General features: G+C 47.1%; 1 protein-coding gene, 1 long non-coding RNA gene and 1 pseudogene across 4 annotated transcripts in view; 1 reads left to right on the forward strand and 2 right to left on the reverse strand.

Annotated features, from left to right (window-relative positions):
- Nucleotides 1–21,798, reverse strand: part of LOC132807783 (zinc finger protein 850-like) — an 81,450-nt pseudogene that overhangs the window by 32,082 nt on the left and 27,570 nt on the right.
- Nucleotides 1–21,798, reverse strand: part of LOC132807792 (uncharacterized) — a 36,404-nt gene that overhangs the window by 2,779 nt on the left and 11,827 nt on the right. The window lies entirely within an intron of this gene.
- Nucleotides 1,393–21,473, forward strand: LOC132807790 (gastrula zinc finger protein XlCGF7.1-like). Of its 3 annotated transcripts, none has more exons than XM_060821803.1 (3): nt 1,393–1,521; nt 2,417–3,722; nt 19,849–21,473. In XM_060821803.1, the coding sequence occupies exon 3, from the start codon at nt 20,257–20,259 to the stop codon at nt 20,887–20,889; it is 633 nt and encodes a 210-aa protein (XP_060677786.1). In that variant the 5' UTR covers nt 1,393–1,521; nt 2,417–3,722; nt 19,849–20,256; the 3' UTR covers nt 20,890–21,473. The 3 variants fall into 3 exon arrangements, with proteins under 3 accessions (XP_060677786.1, XP_060677784.1, XP_060677785.1); XM_060821801.1 differs by having other exon boundaries at nt 2,417–3,706; XM_060821802.1 differs by lacking the exons at nt 1,393–1,521; nt 2,417–3,722 and adding an exon at nt 13,519–13,671.

Below are 21,798 nucleotides of genomic sequence, written 5' to 3' on the forward strand. Positions count from 1 at the left end.
CCATTCACCTGCTTTCTCCCAATACGTCTCGATCCCCTTGATACTCAAGAACCTACCTGTCTCAGTTTTAAATATACCTGGCCTCCACAGCCTTCTGTGTCAAGGAATTCCATAGATTCACCACTCTCTGGCTGAAGTTTTTCCTTTTCTCCATTCTAAAAGGTCTTCTGGTCCTAGTCTCTCTTACCAATTGAAATATCTTCCCAATGTCCAGGTCGTTCAGTATTTGGTATGTTTCAATTAGATCCCCCTCCTGGTGAGTATGGCCCTGTTAATCAGCATGAACCAGACCCTTCAGGATGTGGTACAGCTGGGATTAGGTTCAGCAAACTGAAAATGGAGGGAGAGTGTGTGGGATGGAGATCTTCAGCTTCTCTGGAATAAGGGAGGAAAGAGATATAAATGAGAATTGATCGGATGGGCTGATCGGCCAAAGAGTGGCAGGTTGAGTTTAATTTAGAGAAATGTGAGGTTTGCGTTTTGGTCAATCAATCCAGGCAGGACTTGAACAGTTAAGGGGAGTGTTGCAAAACAAAGAGACCTTGGTATGCTTTCCTTTATGGGTCAGAGCATTGAGTACGGGATTTGGGAGGCTGTTGCGGCTGTGCAGGACATGTGGTTAGGCCACTTTTGGAATACTGCATTCAGTTCTGGTCTTCCTGCAATAGGAAAGGTGTTGTGAAACTTTGAAAGGGGTGGGAAAACTTTATAAGGCTTGTTGACAGAGTTGGAATGTTTGAGGTACAGGGAGAGGCTGATAGGCCAGGGATATTTTCACTGGAGCATCAGAGGCTGAAGGGTGACCTTATAAAAGTATATAAGGGGCATGGATCAGGGCAAGGTGTTTTCACCAGGGTAGGGGAGTCCAGAACTAGAAGAACATAGGTCTGAGGTGAATGGGGAAAGGGAAATGAGCAGAATTTTTTTCTCACAGAGGGTAGTGGAGGTGTGGAACCTGCTGCCAGAGGAAGTGGTGGAGGCTGAAATAATGACACAATCTAAAAGGCATCTGCATATGTGAATAGCAAAGGTTTGGAAGAATGTGGGCCAAATGCTGGCAAATGGAACTGCGTTAATTTATGATGTCTGGCTGGCGTCTGTCTAGGTTAGGGTGGATTAACCATAGGATGTGCAGGTTAGGTGCATTAGTAAGGGTTAAATGCTGAGCAATAGGAGTTGGAGAATGGGTGTGGATGGGTTACCCTTCGGAGGGTCGGTGTGGACTCCCTGGGCCGAGTGGCCTGCTTCCATACTATGGAACTTCTCCGAAAGGAAGAGGTTTTGCAAACTGCGCAGGCGCACTGCGGACCAGACGGCCGCCGCCCGGAGCAGGCGCAGTGTGGGGGCTCCCGCTGCCGGCCTCGCTCCATTGGTGACGTCACAACGCGGAAGTGGCCATGTCAGTTTCAGAGTGCAACTCCTTCCCTCTGGGGAACTCTGCATCCAGGGAGGGAGGGGGAATCTGTTCACTTGTAGCAACTGGAGTGAATCCAGGGAGGGAGCAGACTCTGCAAACTAAAGGTGAGGAGAGACGGATAAATTGGGGGGGGTGGGTGACCTGAAAGACTTTTATAAAATGAAGAGGGGCGGGGAGAGGGTAATTAGACAAGGTCTTTTCCTTGGGATGGGGGAGTCCAGGCCTGGAGGTTAATGAGTTAAGGGTGTGGACGGGGGTGGGGGCGTTTGTGATTTAAGCGGCCTAAAGGGGTATTCTTTTTACGCAGAGGGTGGTGCATTTATGGAATGAGCTGCCAGAGGAAGTGGCTCAGGCTGGTACAGTTGCAGTATTTTAAAAGTCATCTGGTTGGGGATATGAATAGGAAGGGCTCAGAGGGATTTGGGCCAAGTGCTGGCAAATGGGACTAGATTAATTTTGGATATCTGGTCAGCGCCGAAGAGTTTGATCCAAGTGTCTGTATGTCTGTGACTCTGGCTTTCCACAAACATTTGCGACATCTTTACCTTCAGTTTCTCTCTGGTGTCTGTTAATTCCTTGATGTCTCATTTTGCTCCCCCGCTTCCCGGGGACGTTAACCATTTTGCGTCTAGTTCTTCTTCAAGAAGCTGTATTGCAGGTTCACCCTGAATTGACACTCTTCCCAAATCAGACCTGCTCACTCTTAGCAGTATCCCAGTGTTATGAAAGATATTCACTTTCAGGTGGAGGTATCCAAAATTCAGAGAGATGTCAGTTTTGACGTTTTTGCTTTTCTGCCCCTGTAAGATCCTGAATCAGCACTTTCAGGAGAATTAGAGTGGAGTGAGATCGGGGGGGGGGGGGGTGAGATTGGGATGGTGCTTTCAATTTTGTGGAATAACAAAAGAAAAGAATGTTCCACAGAAAGTAGAATTAATTGCTTGTTCAGAATTTCTACCCTGCACTGACAGTGATGACGTTTGTAATCGCTTTTTACAGAGAATTTGAAGATCTGAAGACAGAAGTTTCAAAATCAACAGGTGAAGACCTTATGCCCGAAACGTTGATTCTCCTCCTCGGATGCTGCCTGACCTCCTGCGCTTTTCCAGCGCTGCACTTTTCAACACTGACTCTTCAGTGACTGCAGTCCTCACTTTGATGTCAATGTCTGACAGTCACTCAGTCCATTGGGAACGCAACGGTTTTCAACTCTGATTCTGTGAGAAGGAGCAAAGCATTTTGGTTCCTGTTTGGGTACATTTTCAGCATCAGTGGGACTGGATGAGAGACCCTACTGTTGCAGTGCTCTCAGTGAGGATCGTGTAACAGCTATACGGCCTGGGAAGAGGAATTCATGTTGGGGAGGGTCTCCACACGTGTGCAGCTAAAGCTTCGGCCATGGAAAAACCCGAGAAATCCTGCCCTGTGGAGAAACAGTGGAAGTGTGGCGACTGCGGGAAAGGCTTCCGTGCTCCGTCTGCCCTGGAGGTTCATCGGCACATCCACACGGGAGAAGCCGTTCTCCTGCCCCGAATGCTGTAAGGGCTTTACCCAGGACTCTATCATGCTGATCCACTGGCGTATCCACACAGGGGAACGGCCCTTCCAGTGCCCGAGTGTGGGAAAATCTTCAGGAATTCTTCGAACCTGCTCAGGCACCAGCGGCTCCACACTGGGGAAAGGCCCTTCAGCTGTCCCGAGTGCGGGAAGGCCTTTGTCCGGGCCTCCCACCTCCTGACCCACCAGCGGGTCCACACGGGGCAGAGGCCCTTCAGCTGTCCTGAGTGTGGGAAGAGATTTACCCAGGCCTCCAACTTGCTGACCCACCAGTGGGTCCACACACAGTAAAGGCCCTTCAGTTGCCTTCACCTGCTCCTCCCGCCTGCGGAGGCACCAGCGAGTTCACGTGCCATCGCAGGGGGATTGAAGGAGCGACGGCCAAGTGCCATTATCGACTGGACTATCAACCCAGTTCCAGGGACACCCAGGTTTGAATTCCACCGCAGCAGATGGTGGATTTGGAATTTGGTCAGAAATCTGGAGTTCAGAATCTAACGGTGAAACCATTTTCGGGGGTTGGGGGTGGAGAAACCCCCATCTGATTCACTCACGTCCTTTTTAGGGAAGGAAACTGTCGTTGTGGGAGAGGATTCACTTGGTCATCCCAGCTGCATCCTTTACCCGGTCTGGCCTACACGTGACTCCAGACCCACAACAGTCTGGTTGACTCTACACTGCCCCCCCCCCCCCACTGGCAAATGCGTGGAGAGAAACTTACTTGGAGACAAGGTATGGGTTGAAATTGGTGAGTAAGGCAGTATTTCCTATGGGTTACGGCTGTAGCAAGGACCCAATTACAAAGGGACAACTCGGTGCTGACCAATAGTAAAGGAAGAGAGGGGGGTGGCAATGTGTGCACTTTGACCTTGAGCTGCTTATTTAAAAAACAGCAACTTTTTCTACGCCTTTTTGGTGAGGTGGGGGGGTGCGGGGGGGGAATCTGAAGCTGTAACAAAGTTGGGTCACAATAAAGGTTACCTGAACTTACTGCCGGGCTCAGACTCTCATTGAAAGCTTTGAGCTCCAAGAGGTTTTTGTTTTAAAGCTACTCATTTTTTTTGCAGCCTCCTGCACTGAGTTTCCAATGTCGTGTATCAGGTGGAGCAGTGAATGAGGAGCTAGCATCGTTAGAAATTGTAAATTTTTTGTGAGTGCAGGTACTGCATCGTTTCATCAGAATTGTAAAGTTTACTGGCAGCACCAGGAGTTGTGGGTTGTGTTCACTAGATACGCGTATCTTTACAATTAAGAATACCTAAAATGATATATTCAGAAACATAGTTGAAGTCTGAAAGCATTTTAAATTTTTTAAAAGAGCTGTTGAAACCTTTCTGAAACTTGCACTGAATTATATGCAGTTTAACCACAGCTCAGGACAGGTTGGAAGGGGTGAATGGCCTGTTCCTAGTCTTGTGAAATTGGTTCTGACTATGTAGAAATAGAGTCATAGAGTTGTACAGCATGGAAACAAACCCTTCAGTCCACGCCGACCAGATATTCTAAATGAACCGAGTGACCCATTTGCCAGAATTTGGCCAATGTCCCTCTAAACCCTTCCTATTCATATCCCCATCCAGATGCCTTTTAAATGCTGTAATTCTATCAGCCTCCACCACTTCCTCTGGCAGCTCATTCCATAAACGCCATAAACGCACCACCCTCTGCGTGAAAAGGTTGCCCCTTAGGTCCCTCACAAATCTTCCACCCCCTCCCCCCAACTCTATGCCCTCTAGTTCTGGACTCCCCCCTACCCCCAACCCTGGGGAAAAGAGATACAAAAGTTCATTTACTCCCCCCACAGGATAAAGAGTTGCCCAGAGGGAGGGGGTTTCACTCTGAACCTCACAAGACCAGTTCTGTGCAGTGACATCAACAATGGAGTGAGGGGGTGGGGTAAGGTGTCTGGGTAATGGGGTGGGGCCAAGCTGAAAGCAGTCTATGCACCATTTGCAAAAATCCCAACCCGAGGAATCCACCCGAGGCAGATGGGAAATGGAAGCCTTTCCCACAGTTGCCACACTTCCACGGTTTCTCCACGGGGTGGGATTCCATGGCTGAAGCTTCAGTTACACACAAACGTGTGTGGAGCCCCTCCCCACCCAGAATTCCTCTTCCCAGGCCCTATAACTGTTTCAGGCTCCACACTCAGTGTGCTGTAACAGTAGGGTCTCTCATCCAGTCCCACTGATGCTGAAAACCTACTCAAACAGGAACCAAAAAGCTTTGCTCCTTCTCACAGACTCATAGTTGAAAACTGTTGCAGTCCCAATGGACTGAGTGACTGTCAGACATTGACATCAAAGTGAAGACTGTAGACGCTGGAGAGTCAGTCGAAAAGTGCAGCGCTGGAAAAGCTCAGCAGGTCAGGCAGCATCCGAGGAGCAGGAGAGTCAACGTTTCAGGCATAAGGCCTTCATCTGTTGATTTTGAAACTTCCGTCTTCAGATCTTCAAATACTCTATAAAGAGAGATTACAAAGGTCATCACTGTCAGTGCAGGGTAGAAATTCTGAACAAGGAATTCTACTTTCTGTGGAATATTCTTTTCTTTTGTTATTCCACAAAATTGAAAGCATCATCCCACTCTCCCTTCCTCTCTGTTCTCACTCCGCTCTAACTAATTCCCCTGAAGGTGCTGATTCAGGATCTTACAGGGGCAGAAAAGCAAAAACGTCAAGACTGACATCTCTCTGAATTTTGAATAGTTCCACCTGGAAGTTAATATCTTTCACAACACTGGGATACCACTGAGAGTGAGCAGGTCTGATTTTGGGAAGCAAAAACAAACATGTCAATTCGGGGTGAATCGGGAATACAGCTTTTTGAGGAAGAACCAGACACGAAATGGTTAACGTCCCCAGGAAGGTGGGAGCAAAATGAGACATCAAGGCATTAACACCGACATTAGAGAGAAAGTGAACCTATTGACGTGGCAAATGTTAGTGGAAAGCCAGAGTCATAGAGATGTACAGCACAGAAACAGACCCTTTGGTCCAACTCATCAGTACCAACCAGATATTCTAAATTAATCCAGTCCCATTTGTCAGCACTTGGCCTATGTCCTCTAAACCCTTCCTATTCGTATACCCATCCAGATGCCTTTTAAATACTGTAATTGTACCAGCCATCACCATGTTTTTTGGCAGCTCATTCCTTACACGCACCACCCTCTGAATATAGGAGTTGCCTTTTAGGTTCCTTTTAAATCTCACCCTCACCCTGAACCTAAGACCCATCCAGGGAAAAGACCTTGTCTATTTACCCTATCCATGCCCCACATGATATTATAAAAGTTTGTAGGGTCACCCTCAGCCTTTGGCGCTCGACAGAAAACAGCTCCACCCTGTTCAGCTCAAACCCTGACAACATCCTTGTCAATCTTACCTGAATCCTTTCAGGTTTCACAACATCCTTCCTCTAGCAGAGAGACCAGAACTGCACACAATACTCCAAAAGTAGCCAAACAAATGTCCTGGAGAGTGCACAACGTAACCTCCCAACTCCGATACTCAGAGGACTGCAAAAGTTTTCAAAACCCACAAAAGACAACCGGGAAAGAATGGAGGGACAAACCGATCTTGGACATCAGGGTGGGGAGGGGAGGTGGCGGATGGGAATGAGGGATGGAAGCTGAATGTGCTGGAGCCAAGGCAAAGGAAGAACAGAGGATGAAAAACTGGCTTGAAGGAATACTTGAGGAATATTGCATGTGCTGTACTTGTACCTGTTGCAGTTACTGGTGGGAATCGGGTTCATTTTAAACATCGAAACAGAAAACTATCTACCCCTCCGCCTTCCCAACGTCGATCCTTCCGTCCCTCCTCACCTGGGTAACTAAGACACATACCTGAGTTTGTGGAGTCTCCTCCCTCCCTGGATTTACTCCAGTTGCTACAAGTGAATAGATTTCCCCTCCTCCCATCTCTGTCTCCCTCCCGGGATGAAGAGTTGCCCAGACAGAGTGAGATTCACTTAAACGGACAGGGCCACTTCCCTGCTGTGACATCAACGTATCAAGAGGCGAGTCACAGTTTGCAAAACCCCTTCCCTTCAGAGAATCCCCACAGTGTGGAAGCAGGCCACTCGGCCCAAAGACTCCATACCGACCCTCTGAAGGTTAACCCACCCACATCCATTCCCCTACACCTGTTGCTCTACATTTACCCCGGCTAACCTGCACATCTCTGGGCACTAAGTAATTCAGCATGGCCAATCCACCTTAACCTGCACATCCCTGGGCACTATGGGTAATTTGGCATGGCCATTTCCCCCCGGACCTGCACATACAAATTCACCAACATAGGTGTGTATATGTGTGTGTGTGTGTTTGCATGAGAGAGAGAAAAAAATCTACATCAGTATATCTCTGCCTATTTGCTAACAGGTGCTTTATTTCTGTTGGTGTAAATATTGTTGTAAATCATAGCTGGGTGCTAACAGTTAGATGGAAGGGAGACAAAATTCCCCAAGTAGGGCACCATGAGAATCCTGGGAGAGCCCCATTTCTGGTTTACTTCTGAATGAACAAACATTAAGCACGAACACCTATTTATTTCTAATTTTGTTTCATTTTTCTTGTTTAATTCTCTGTTATGACTACACTCTGTGCCTGGATGGTTGACAGGCTGGGAGATTGTGGGTTGGGGCTTGATTACTGAATGTTTTATTGTTCCAGAAGGTGTAATAGGGAACAGGGAGATCGACAGAGGACAGAGAAATCAGGCCCTGAAATCCGAGGTGACACCAGACTACCGTGTGCTCAGGGGCTTTGATGACCTTTGCCAACCCTCTGCCTTTACCTCACTTCCCATCTGACTACCCCCTCGATATTCAGGATCCAATCCTTGTCATCCTGAAGCCATGTCTCTGTTAGGAGTCTCAGATCATAATTATTCTCTTCAATGTGTGCAGTTAATTCATTCACTTTTGTTACAACGCAGCACACATTCAGACACATTGTTTTTAGATTCAAGTTTTGTGACCTTTAAAATCCAGTTTTGATTGCTGGTACATTTACTCCCCTTGTACCTTTCTATCGTTCTCTGATGTTCATTTTCCACATCACTATACTGCTCACATGCTTTGATTTGGATTGGCCATGCTAAATTGCCCAGAATGTCCAGGGATGTGCAGATTAGGTGGGTTAGCCATGGGAAATGAAGGGTTATAGTTTGATAGTAATAGAAGCAGGAGTTGGCCATTTGGCCCATCCAGCCTGCTCCACCATTCATTAAGATCATGGCTGATCTATCCATCGATTCAGCTCCTCCTCCCTGCATTGTCCCAACTACCCTTCATTCCCCTACAAATATTGCAAATACCTATTCAACTGTGTATTGAGTTTAGAGTCATAGCAATGTTCAGCATGGAAACAAACCCTTTGGTCCAACCCGTCCATGCTGACCAGATATCCCAACCCAATCTTGTCCCACCTGCCAGCACCCGAACCATATCTCTCCAAACCCTTCCTATTCATATACCCATCCAAATGCCTCTTAAATGTTGCAATTGCACCAGTCTCCACAACTTCCTCTGGCAGGTCATTCCATACACACACCAGCCTCTGTGTGAAAAAGTTGCCCCTTTAGTCTTTTATATCTTTCCCTTCTCACCCTAAACCTACGTCCTCTAATTCTGGACTCTCCACCCCAGAGTAAAGATTTTGTCTATTTATCCTATCCATGTCCCTTATGATTTTATAAACCACTATATGGTCACCCTTCAGCCTCTGACGCTCGAGGGAAAACAGCCCCAGCCTGTTCAGCCTCTCCTTATAGCTCAAATCCTCCAACCCTGGCATCATCCTTGTACATCTTTTCTGAACCCTTTCAAGTTTCACAACATCTTTCCGATATGAAGGAGACCAGAATTGCACGCAATATTCCAACAGTGGCCTAACCAATGTCCTCTACAGCTGCAACATGACCTCCCAACTCCTGTACTCAGTACTCTGACGAATAAAAGAAAGCATACCAAACGCCATCTTCACTATCCTATCAACCTGTGACCCCACTTTCAAGGAGCTATGAACCTGCATTCCAAGGTCTCTCTTAGTGAAGATGCCTCTCCTGCTTCCATGGGCAGAGAATTCCATAGATTCATTACTCTTTGGGAAAAGCAGTTCCTCCTCATCTCGGTCCTAAATCTGCTCCTCCTAATCTTGAGGTCTTATCCACCAGCAGAAATGACTTGATAGCGTAGGGCTTCATCCCCACCGTGCAACAAATTCCCACCTTCCATCAAAATCCCGGATGTAGTTACTCACTCAGTTGCTGTCTCACAAATGCAAGATTTCATTGTAACTTCTTCTGCTCCCATTAAGGGCAAAACATCTTTGAAAGCTGCTCTGAAACTCCAGCCTTCACAATCACACTTCTGCTTTCACCGAAGAAGATTAGAGTCATACAGCACGGAAACAGACCGTTTGGTACAACTCGTCCATGCTGACCAGATATCCAAAATTAATCTTGTCCCATTTACTAGCATTAGGTCCACATCCCTCTGCATCTGGATGGGTACATGAATAGGAAGGGTTTTGAGGAATATTGGCCACATGCTGGCAAATGGAATAGATTGATTTCAGATATATGGTTGGCAGAGACGAGGTGGGCTGAAGGATCTGTTTCTGTGATGTAAGACTCTAACTGTCTTCGGTGAAAACAGAAGTGTGGTTGTGAAGATGGGACTTTCAGAGCAGCTTTCAAAGATGATTTGCCCTTACTGGGACGAGAAGAAGTTACAATGAAATCTTTCATATGGGAGACAGCGAGCAACTAAGTGAGTACATCCGGGATTTTGGTGGCAAGTGGGAATTCATTGCACTTTGAGGATGAAGCCCAATCCTATCCAGTCATTTCTGCTAGTGGCTGAGACGAGGCCTCAAGCTTTGGGGCAGTAGGTTTAGGACAGAGATGAGGAGGAGGAAGTGAGGGCTGTTGCTTTTCCCAGAGAGTAGTGTATCTACGGAATTCTCTGCCCGAGGAAGCAGGCTCCAAAATGCCCCGGTCCTAACTCTTCGACTTGACATACCCGTGAATGTAAACTCTGAAGTGTTTTGGTTAACTGATGCAAATATTTCCACTTGTTCAACAATCCAGTGTCAGCTGTTTCCATCATTAAGATGGTTTTGATTCATCTACTAAGAAAATCTATTCTTATTAGACAATATTCATGACAATGTATGGGAGGCGATACTATATATGCAAGTTGTAGACAATTAAAAAAGGCCGACCAAGCAAGGAGGTGGTTAACAAACCCAGGGCATCCCTCTTAGAGTATGCATCATGTTTGTTTACAAATTAAACACACTTCAGATCTTTTCCTAGCTGCTTTCCGAAAATCTGGGTGCCACCAGGTTTGTGAGTGTGTCCAATAATGTGCGTAATCAACAGAAATAGGCAGCAGCAAAGAATGAACACAAACCCGTCCAGCAGGGGGCACCCACATTTTGGTTTGAGTATTGAGGGAGTACCCTTTTTGAGGTCCCTGTGATATCAGTCCCATACCCAGGCTAATCTGCATTGAAACCAGATTATGAAGTTTTAACCTTTCTGCAAACTTCTGCCAGTGTGTGTGTCTCTGTAACATTTTCCAACTTTCTTCATATCTCAGTTTGTCAGCTTTTGTTTATTCCTTCCTTCCTTCCTTCCAAGGGTAATGAGGCACTCACATTCCAGAACAGCCCAAGTTAGGGAGTTGAGCCTCATAAATCCTGGCTGTGACACATTGCTGCTTAACCAAGTGTGCAAACTCTAAATACCTCTCAGCTGTTCCATTTGCAAATCGAACACTGAATTCAAGGCAAGTTGTTCATGTCTCTGCATTAGTCCACAACCCGGGGAAATACAACGGAGTCTTTAATAGTTGCCCAATGTGTCCTGTATACCAAATTCATTCAAGTCTGGACATCCTGAAGCGAGCAATTATACTTCAGATTTCTACTCGCCAATTAAAACTAATGTTGGGCACTCAAACAGATCGGAGGCATCTTGAAGCATGCCACGGTCCTCAGTGTGGGTCCAGGAGTTATCAAATAGGGTTTCACCTCTCGTAACCCTGGGGCAAGCCAATTCATTATTACTAACTTTGGAAAGCGCAAGTGCTCTCAGCAACATTACATCCAGACACTAGGACCCTGTTGAGTTCTCTCACTAGTATCTTGTGGCTGAGTAGGGAGAATTGTATCAACATTTCTAACAGCACTTTTGTCCATGGCCAGCTTTCCTCTTTATTTTGGACACAACAAAAGTAGCAACCACCCTCTTTATTTCATCTCTCAAAGGATATCAGCCAGTGACCTGAGAGGACCAGGGTATCTCCTGCCTGACTCGCCAACTGTGGGGGATGGAAATAAAGCCCCATGTCAGGAAAGAATTTGTTTATCAGGAAGCAGTACAGCTGCAAGGTCAACCGTCTCCGCTGAGCCTGGGAAACACAAGCTTTAGCAAACAGGCACTAAGCTGAGATTCGAAATGGTTTCCAGGTTTAATATGTGACAAAATGGCTGACCCAAATCTAACAATTCTCCCACATCATCGCAGGGAATAAAACAAGAAAAATGAAACAAATGAGAAATAAATAAGCGATCGTCCTTAATGTTTGTTCATTACGAAGTAAACAAGAGTTAGGGGTCTCCCAGGATTCTTAGGGTGCCCTACTTGAGGAATTCTGTCCAACAAGTTTAATTGGAAGCAGTATCTTTCGGAGTGCAGTTCCTTCATCAGGGGATTGTGGAATATAAGATTGTAAGACACAGAATTTATAGCAACAGTTTATAGTGTGATGTAACTGAAATTATATATTGAAAATGACCTGGATTGTTTGTTAAGTCTCTCATCTGTTCGAATTACCATGATAGTTTCAGTTCTTTCAAATGTAAATCACAAAACTTTTTTAAATAATTAAATCCTCAAGTGAACTTTACCAATTGGTGTCACGTCAGCCCAGATAATGTATTGAAGGTGTGAGCTCCCCTGTGTGAGACTATCTGTGCCACAATGGTTAAACTGACTTACAGAATCTTACATGGATTCATGCAGTTTTTGAGCAAAGTAAGACATAATTCTGCAAGTACAAATTCACCCAACAAATTTCTTTGTATGTGTGTGGGGATGTATATTTGCAGATATATTCTATGTGCATTTTTATAAGAAAAAATCTGCAGACATGCAATACATGTAATAGTTTGTAAATTCGACTTTGGAAATAGAACCAGTCTGACTCAAGATTGGGATACAGGCAGACTCTGACCTCACACCTTTAATGCATTGTCTGAGCTGAGATGTGAGCTTTTGCTATAAAACCTTGTTATCTCAAGAAGGTGACAACAAGAAGTTCTGGGATTTACATTGCAATGAGACCTGCAATCTATTTGAAAAGGTCGAAGACTTAACAATCCAGGTTTGTTCAATATACCATTTCAGTGGCAGGACACTGGAATGTTTTGCTCTAAATTGTGTCTTAGGATCTTATCCTCCACAACCACCTGATGAAGAGGCAGCACTCCAAAAGTTACTGCTTCCAAAGAAGCCTGTTGGACTACAGCCTGGAGTTGTGTGATTCTAGTATCTGGTTTCTAGCATCTGCAGTCCTTGTTTTTACCCAGTTGATTTTAACCCTTCTGTGAATCCTCTTGCAAGGATGCCTGCCTTGAAGAAGTTTACCTCCTCTCTCGACAAGAATCTCAGCGAGTCCCTCTCCCACTGCAACTCTCAGGTCATTTCCTCTACCCTGAAACTCTTCAACCATGTCCTGAAACAGACTCACGACCACAGTCACATTTGCTTCCTCAATGCCTGCCTCCATAACCAATTCATCCTACACGGACTCTGGACCACCTTTAAACCCGCAGAGTTCGGATCCGAACAGGCCACTCCACCCTCCTATCTGACCTATCACCTTCATCCCCACCCCCATTCACCCATTGTACTCTTTGCTACCATCCCCCACCCTCCTCCCTGACCTATCTCCTCCATTCCCACCCCCATCCACCTATTGTACTCTTTGCTACCATCCCCCACCCACTCCCTGACCTATCCCCTCCATTCCCACTCCCATTCACCTATTGTACTCTATGCTACTTTCTCCCCACCCCCACCATCCTCTCATTTATCTCTCCATCCTGCAGGCTCTATTCCTGATTAAGGGCTTTTGCCCTAAACGTCGATTTTCCTGCTCCTCGGATGCTGCCTGAACTGCTGTGCTTTTCCAGCACCATTCTCATCAAAAGTGGATTGGCCATGTTGAATTCCCCATAGTGCCCAGGGATGTGCAGGTTAGGGTGGATCGGCCATGCTAAATTAGGCATAATGTGCAGGTAAGATGCATGACTCAGGGTTAAATGTAGGGGAATGAGTGTGGTGGGTGACCCTTGGGAGGGTCGGTGAGGCCGAGTGGCCTGCTTCCACACTGTGGGGATTCTCTGAAGGGAGGGCGTTTCGGAAAGTGTGTTCTCCTCCCCAGCTGCTGCAGGCGCAGCGTCCCGCTGTCGGTCTTGCCCCCGCCCCTTTTCCTCGCCCGCCCCTAGTTCCTTTGTGACGTCACAACGCGGAAGTGGTCCTGTCAGTTTCAAAGTGAATCTCCCTCCCTCTGGGTAACTCTTCATCCTGGGAGGGAGACAGAGATGGGAGGAGGGGAAACTGTTCACTTGAAGCAACTGGAGTGAATCCAGGGAGGGAGCAGACTCCGCAAACTCAGGTATGTGTCTTAGTTACCCGGGTGAGGAGGGACGGAAGGATAGAGATTGGGAAGGGAGAGGGCTGGATATCTTTTCTGTTTTGATGTTTAAAATGCACCCGATTCCCACCAGTAACTGCAACAGGTACAAGTACAGCACATGCAATAGTCCTCATTGCAGCTTCAAGCCGGTTTTGTATTCTCTGTTCTTCCTCCACTTTGGCTCCAGCACGTTCAGCTTCCTTCCCTCATTCCCATTCCCCCGCTCTGATGTTCCAAGCTGATCCGCAAAAGATCGGTTGGTCCTTCCATTCTTTCCCGGTGGCGCCCATTACTCTTGTCTATTTCTTGCCTTAATCCGGCCATGTGCGTGAACAAAGTGTTAGCGTATATCCTCTTTCACTGCCAGCTGCTTCCTTGTTTGCGAAAGCAACATTTCTCCCATTTTCCGCCGACACTGAGTCTTCTGGCCTCCTTGATTGTGTTTTATTTTGTTTTTGCAGAAGCAGGAAACAGATGCATATAACTGTTCGTACGAGCATATCTAGTTTAACCCACAACCCTCGCCTCACAGCACCTTTATCTGTTTGTCTGTAATATCTACCATTGTTTGCAGGCACATTTCACTCTAGTATGCACATTTTAACTAATACAGAAGCAATTATATATTTCCTTCACATAATTTTAACTCTTGTTAACTCCACTCTTGGCTGAAGCAATTATACCCTGGCGTTAGTTCATTTACCTTGCAGAAGCAATTATGGTTACAGAAGTAACACTGCTTTACCCATGTCCCACAGGGGTGACCCTACAACCTTGTATAAAATAATGTGGGGCATGGCGAGGGTACACAGACACGATCCTTGATCTGCGGTTGCTCATAGGTTTAGGGTGAGATTTAAAAGAAATCTAAGGGGCAACTCCTATGTACAGAGGGTGGTGTGTGTAAAGAATGAGCTGCCAGAGGAAGTGGTGGCTGCTGGTACAATTACAACCTTTAAAAGGTATCTCGATGGGTATATGTTGGGAAGCATTTAGAGGGACATGGGCCAAGTGCTGGCAAATGGGACTAGATTGATTTAGGATATCTGGTCAGCATGGACGAATTGGACTGAAGGGACTGTTTCTGTGCTGTACATCTGTGATTCTGGCTTGCCACTAATGTTTGTCACGTCTGTATGTTCAGTTTCGTCTTGGTATTGGTGTTAATGCCTTGATATCTTATTTTGCTCCCCACTTCCTGGGGACAGTAACCATTTCCTATCTGGTTGTGCTGATCTGGACTGCTGTCCGGATCTTCGGATTTCTGGAATTGGTCAATAAACACACCTGGAAATGACTGTCAATCACACAAGCAATAGTTTATTCTTTGATACGGCCGGGTCGGTAGACTCTGATCAGTCCAGAACGATTAGATTAGATTCCCAACAGTGTGGAAACAGGCCCTTCAGCCCAACCAGTCCACACCGACCCTCTGAAGAGTAGCCCACCCAGACCCATCTCGCTCTAACTAATGCACCTCACATTACAGGCAGTTTAGCATGGCCAATTCACCAAACTTGCACATCTTTGGATTGTGGGAAGAAACCCACGCAGACATGGGGAGAATTTGCAAACTCCCACAGCCAGCCCCCCCCCCAAGGCTGGAATTGAACCTGGGACCCTGGTGCTGTGAGGCAGCAGTGCTAACCACTGGGCCACTAATGAGTACCCCCAGAGTTCCAGAAGAATCTGCCGACTTTTACAGAGTTTGTATAGAACTTATGTACACTGTTTTGAGTCAGACATTGAGCATAATCATAAAGTAACAACCAATCAGATCCCGCAAGGTCCTCGTGTATTTTTGACTTAGCCTAGGGCGGCACTGTGGCCTCACAGCACCAGGGTCCCAGGTTCGATTCCAGCCTTGGGTGACCATCTGTGTGGAGTTTGCACATTCTCCCGATGTCTGAGTGGGTTTCCTCCAGGTGTTCCGGTTTCCTCCCAGAGTCCAAAGATGTACAGGTCAGGTAGATCGGCCATACTAAATTGCCCATAGTGTTAGGTGCATTAGTCAGAGGGAAAATGGGTCTGGGTGGGTTACTCTTCGGAGGGTCAGTGTGGACTGATCGGGCCAAAGGGCCTGTTTCCAAACTGTAGGGAATCTAATCTAATCTATCATCATTTCTTGTAGACGACCTATTCTTGGAATCATATTTGTCCTGTCTGGGGGTTAGGGTTAAACCGTTACTTCTGCGATTAATGGTTAGGTTCACATTTGTTACTTTGGCATTTGCAATTTTTTTCACTGGATTTACGTCAGTCTGTGGTTTCTTCTTTGTTCTGAGTCGCCAGTGTCTGCCTGACTCAGTTCCCACCGAGTTAGCCAAGCAGAAGCTATTTTGTCCTACCTCCCATGTTAAAGTGGAGATTTGAGGTGGCCCAGGGAATCCTTTGTGGACTCAGACCTGTAAAGCCTCTCTCTTGGTTTGTCCTGGAGATCGTACTCTTTGGAAGCCTGGAATAAAAATCTCTCATCATAAAGTCCCAAAATGCAATTCAATTCAATCCAATCCAGAGCAGATAAGCACTAAGAGTTAATTTTGTACGGGATTCAACAGCCTCAGCACTAAAATGGTCTCACAAGGGAACGGCTGTGAATGTAATCACTTGGTGTCCTGTTCACACAGATTCACCGATGCTGAGGCAAACCTTCTTAATTGCCTTACAGTATCCTGTTATCACTTGGTGAGCCCAGGTGTCCCTATCTTTAAGTTCTCTCCTCTTTCTGAGCCTTCCTGCCTGTTTATTTTCTGGTGCAGTAAATGTATTCAATAATTCAGCATTACTTTTTAGTTTGAATGTTTAAAGACAAGTTTTAAGGCTATAGACTTTATCACCCAGATGTCCACACCCTCATTCCTCCCTTTGATTGCATCGCGATCACTGAAAGAGAAGGCTAGTCCAAACACATGCCCTTCAAGGTGGTCCAGCCATCAACATCCTGCAGAGCGGCACAACCATCTTCGCAGCTCATCTGGTCATATTCATCATCGCCATCGACACGTGTGGGTGAGCCATCGGATCGCAAAAGGAGCATCTTCTGGAGCAAATCTATATCACTAAGGGACCTCATAAGCCGAGCAATTAAATACCTAACAATAGCAATACCGACAAACATAAATAGCTAAATTGATAAGCCAATTGTACCATCAGCCCGACCTGCAGTTTCCCCAACCGGTCCCTTCAGTCATTCTGGCAAGGAACACCTGGATCTCTTCTTGTATCTTAGTAATATTGCCAGTGAGATCGGGAATGCCCATAGTGCATTTATCTTGGACAATGGTGCAGACCTCACCCTCCCGGGCGAGTATATAGTCTAAGGCATCCCGATTCTGCATAGAGTAAAGACACAGGTCTGATAATCCCAGTTTACTCTGATCCAGGGTCTCTTTAGTCTTATTTCCTCGAATGGTCAGGCCACAAAGGAGGGAATTGCGGTTCTTTTGACTTGTCACCCCTGCTGATCCTTCCAACCTCAGGGTCCTCTGGAATCCGCATCCTATTGGATATCCTGTATTGTCACCTAGTCCGTTCCAGGTCCATGTGCCCCATAAGGCCTGCTGTACCCCAGCTAGTGTTACACCAGCTGTTTGAATACACAGACCGGAGCTATTGGAAAGTGATATTTCTCTTCGCAGGGTCGGCAGTAGGAAGTCTGACGAATAGAATGGAATCGGGGACTGGGACGGGGCAAGTAAGTCATCTCCTGATAGCGAGGAGTTACATACTACTGCCTCTGGGGCGAAGAGCGTTCTGTGGGCCTGTATAAATCAGTTGTTTGTGGATTGAGGAGTTTCCCCTATCAGGCTTCTCTTTTCTCGAGTCGGCCTGTCCTGCAAAAAAGGGATGGTGTTCCCGGGCATCCTCAAAATATTTACCATAATAACGAGATTGATCATTTTTATCCTCACTAGGTTTGCGTCTGCAGGTAAAATAAAAAAAACATGGTAATGACATGGTAACTCCCACTGATTTCTACTGTCCGGATGGACCATCTGATCTTTCTGATGTAAGAGTCCATTGCAATAATCAATCTTCATCACATTCCACACTTCAAAGGCATCTGGTCCGGTGCTCCGGACGACATCTCCTCAGCATGGGTGGTAGATAATCTCTGATCATTCCTGGTCGCATCCATACTTAGTGGCTTTCCCCATCAGGATGTTGTACGTGTTCAGAAAGGTGAGGAGATAAGCGATACCCCACATGTACCTCCTCTTAGTTCAAGTATCTGTAATAAGGTTAACATTAGAACAACAGCAAAATTCAAAAACCCAAATGGACAGGGTCCACTCCTTTTGTTGGGATTCCAGTATTCTCTCCTCCTCTTCCCCACTTTTGACTGCAGCAGTCAATCAATTTACAATGGTGCAGTTGGACCCAAGCCGAGCGCCCAGCGACTTTGACCGCCGTAGGGGTGGGAAGTAAAACCTGGAAGGGGCCATCCCAACGAGGTTGGAGACCTTTGCCAGTCCAGGTCTTGACGAGCACCAACGAACCAGGCTCTACCAGCGACGAGGCTGAAAGGGAGGGAACATCGCTGTAGGCCGCACGCTCCTGGGAGTGACAGGCACACATAATACTAATTAGAGCAAGAACATAACCAACCGTTGCTTCGGTCATGCGGTGGACATGGACTGAGAAAGGAGCCGAATTGTTCCAAGGGCTATGGAGGGGGTGACCAGAGAGACTCTCTGCTGGAGACAGTCAAGTCTTGCCCACAGACATGGATCTCATCTGGAATGAGGCCACAGGGATTAGCATAACCAGGAGAGGCCAGACTCGGCCATTAATTTGGCAAGTTTCGTCTTGAGTCTGGTTAAAACATTCACCAAGGCCGGCCGCCTGAGGATAAGCACCATGCAGTTGCCGACAAATACAAAGCTGGGAACAGAGTTCTCTGTTAATATTACCTACAAAGTGTGGTCCATTGTCCGAGCTAATGCACGCAGGTATACTGAAGTGGGGAATTATTTTCTTAAACAAAATCTTCACCACAGTCTCAGCAGTAGCGTTAGGAGGAGGGTAGGCTTCAGTCCACTTAGAAAATACATCAACAATAAGCAAAACATATTTATAGCAACTCAACTCATTTCTACAACTCAATGAAGTCCAGTTGAAGTGTCTCCAAGGGACCCTCCAGCAAGGGAGTTCTCGTAGAGATACTTGAACTAAGAGGTGGGGGATCGTCTTCCCACTGACCTGTATGATCACGGACAACATCCTGATCGGGAAAGCCACTGACTGAGTATCAATGCAATCTGGAATGATCTGAGATTATCCTGATGTCATCTGGTGCACCAGACCACACGCTTTCAACGTGGAGTCATTTGATCGATGGCGTGAGCTGCCAGAGGAAGTGGTGGGTGCTGGTACGATGACAAGTTAAAAGGCTTCTGAATATAAAGGGTTCAGATGGGTCAGGGCCAAGTGATGGCAAATGCGACTGGAGTCATAGAGATGTACAGCACAGAAACAGACCCTTTGGTCCAACTCGTCCTTGCTGACAAGATAGCTAACCCAATTTAGTCCCAGCTGCCAGCACCCGGCCCATATAGGGGCCAAGTGATGGCAAACAAGACTAGATTAATTTAGGATATCTGGGCAGGTTGGGCCAAAGGGTCTGATTCTGTGCTATGTGATTCTAATTGTCTTCAGTGAAAGCAGAAGTGTGGTTGTGAAGGCTGGACTTTCAGAGCATGTTTTGCCCTGACTGAGAGCGGAAGAGTTTGACTGAAGTGTATTGGTGTTAATGCCTTGATGTCTCATTTTGCTCCCACCTTCCCGGGGTCATTAACCATTTTGTGTCTGGTCCTTCCACCCTGAATTGACACTTTTTTTTTGCTTCCCAGAATCAGACCTGCTCACTCTCAGCAGGATCCCAGTGTTGTGAAAGATAGTAACTTTCAGGTGGAGGCATCCAAAATTCAGAGAGATGTCAGTATTTATGTTTTTGCTTTTTCTGTCCCTGTAAGATCCTGAATCAGCACCTTCAGGGGAATTAGTTAGAGCGGAGTGAGAACAGAGGGGAAGGGAGAGTGGGATGGTGCTTTCAATTTTGTGGAACAACAAAAGAATAGTCCACAGAAAGTAGAATTGCTTGTTCTGAATTTCTACCCTGCACTGATAGTGATGACTTGTAATCTCTTTTTGCAGAGTATTTGAAAATCTGAAGACTGAAGTTTCAAAATCAACAGATGAAGGACTTATGCCCGAAACATTGACTCTCCTGCTCCTCGGATGCTGCCTGACCTGCTGTGCTTTTCCAGCGCCACATTTTTTGACTGACTCTCCAGCGTCTGCAGTCCTCACTTTGATGTCAATGTCTGACAGTCACTCAATCCATCGGGACAGCAACGATTTTTGATTGTGATTTCTGTGAGACGGATCAACGCTTTTTGGTTCATGTTTGAAGACGTTTTCAGCATCAGGTGGGACTGGACGAGAGACCCCACTGTTGAAGCACACTGTGTGTGGAGCCTGAAACAGTTATACGGCCTGGGAAGGTGATTTTACAGCAGAGAGGGGCTCTACACGTGTTTGTGAGCAGCTGAAGCTGTGGCCATGGAGAAACCTGAGGAATCCCGCCCTGTGGAGAAACCGTGGAAGTGTGGTGACTGTGGGAAAGGCTTCCGTGTACCGTCTACCCTGGAGACTCATTGGCGCAGTCACACCGGGGAGAGGCCATTCCCCTGCACCAACTGTGGGAAGGCCTTTACCGACGTCTTCACCCTGCGGAGCCACCAGCGGATCCACACCGGGGAAAGACTCTTCAGCTGCTCTGAGTGTGGGAAGGCCTTCAGCTATTCCTTCCACCTGCGGAGCCACCGGCGCGTCCACACGGGGGAGAGGCCCTTTAGCTGCCCCGATTGTGGGAAGGCCTTTACCCACGTCTGCGCCTTGCGGAGCCACCTGCGTATCCACACCGGGGAGAGGCCCTTTAGCTGCCCCGGGTGCGGGAAGGCCTTTACACACGTCTCCTCCCTGCGGAAGCACCAGCAGATCCACACGCGGGAGAGGCCCTTTACCTGCTCTCAGTGTGGGAAGGCCTTCAGCATATCTTCCTCCCTGCTGAGGCACCAGCGGATCCACACCGGGGAGAGGCCGTTCATCTGCTCTCAGTGCGGGAAGGGTTTCACCCGCTCCTCCCACCTGCGGAGACACCAGCGAGTTCATGTGCCATCACAGGGGGATTGAAGGAGTGACGGCCGAGTACCATTATCGATTGGACTATCAACCCGGTTCCGGGGACTCCCGGGTTTGAATCCCGCCACGACAGATGGCAGAATTGGTATTTGTCAGAAATGTGGAGTTTGGAATCTAACGATGAGACCGTTTCAGGGAGGGGGTGGTGCAGGGGAGAAAGCCCCCATCTGATTCCCCCTCTCCCTTGTTAGGGAAGGGAACCGCCATTGTGGGAAAGGATTCACTCAGTCGTTCCAGCTGCATCCTTTACCCGGTCTGGCCTACACGTGACTCCAGACCCACAGCAGTCTGGTTGACTCTACACTTCCCCTTCCTGGCAAAGGAGCAGGAAGAAACTTACTTGGAGACAGGGTATAGGTTGAAATTGCTGAGTGAGGCAATACTTCCTCCGGGTTACGGCTGTACCAAGGATCCAATTACAAAGGGACAACTTAGTGCTGACCAATCGTAAAGACAGTGAGGGGGGGGGGTAGGGACAGGGGAGGTGTGGTGTGTGCACTTTCACCTTGAGCTGTTCTAAAAGCAACTACTTTGTCTCTGCCTTTTTGCTGGGGGGGATCTGAATCTGTAACAAAGTTGGGTTGCAATAAAGGTTACCTGAACTTACCACCGGGCTCAGACTCTCATTGAAAGCTTTGAGCTCCAAGAGGTTTTTGTTTTAAAGCTGCTCATTTCTTTCAGCCTCCTGCACTCAGTTTAGAACATAGAACAATCCAGCGCAGAACAGGCCCTTCGGCCCTCGATATTGCGCTGACCTGTGAACTATTCTCAGCTCGTTCCCCTACACTATCCCAAAATCATCCATGCGCTTATCTAAGGATTGTTTAAATCTCCCTAATGTGCCTGAGTTGACTACCTTAGCAGGTAGGGCATTTCACACCCTTACCACTCTCTGTGTAA

The sequence above is a fragment of the Hemiscyllium ocellatum genome (genome assembly GCF_020745735.1).
Source record: "Hemiscyllium ocellatum isolate sHemOce1 chromosome 27 unlocalized genomic scaffold, sHemOce1.pat.X.cur. SUPER_27_unloc_24, whole genome shotgun sequence".
Lineage (NCBI taxonomy): Eukaryota > Metazoa > Chordata > Chondrichthyes > Orectolobiformes > Hemiscylliidae > Hemiscyllium > Hemiscyllium ocellatum.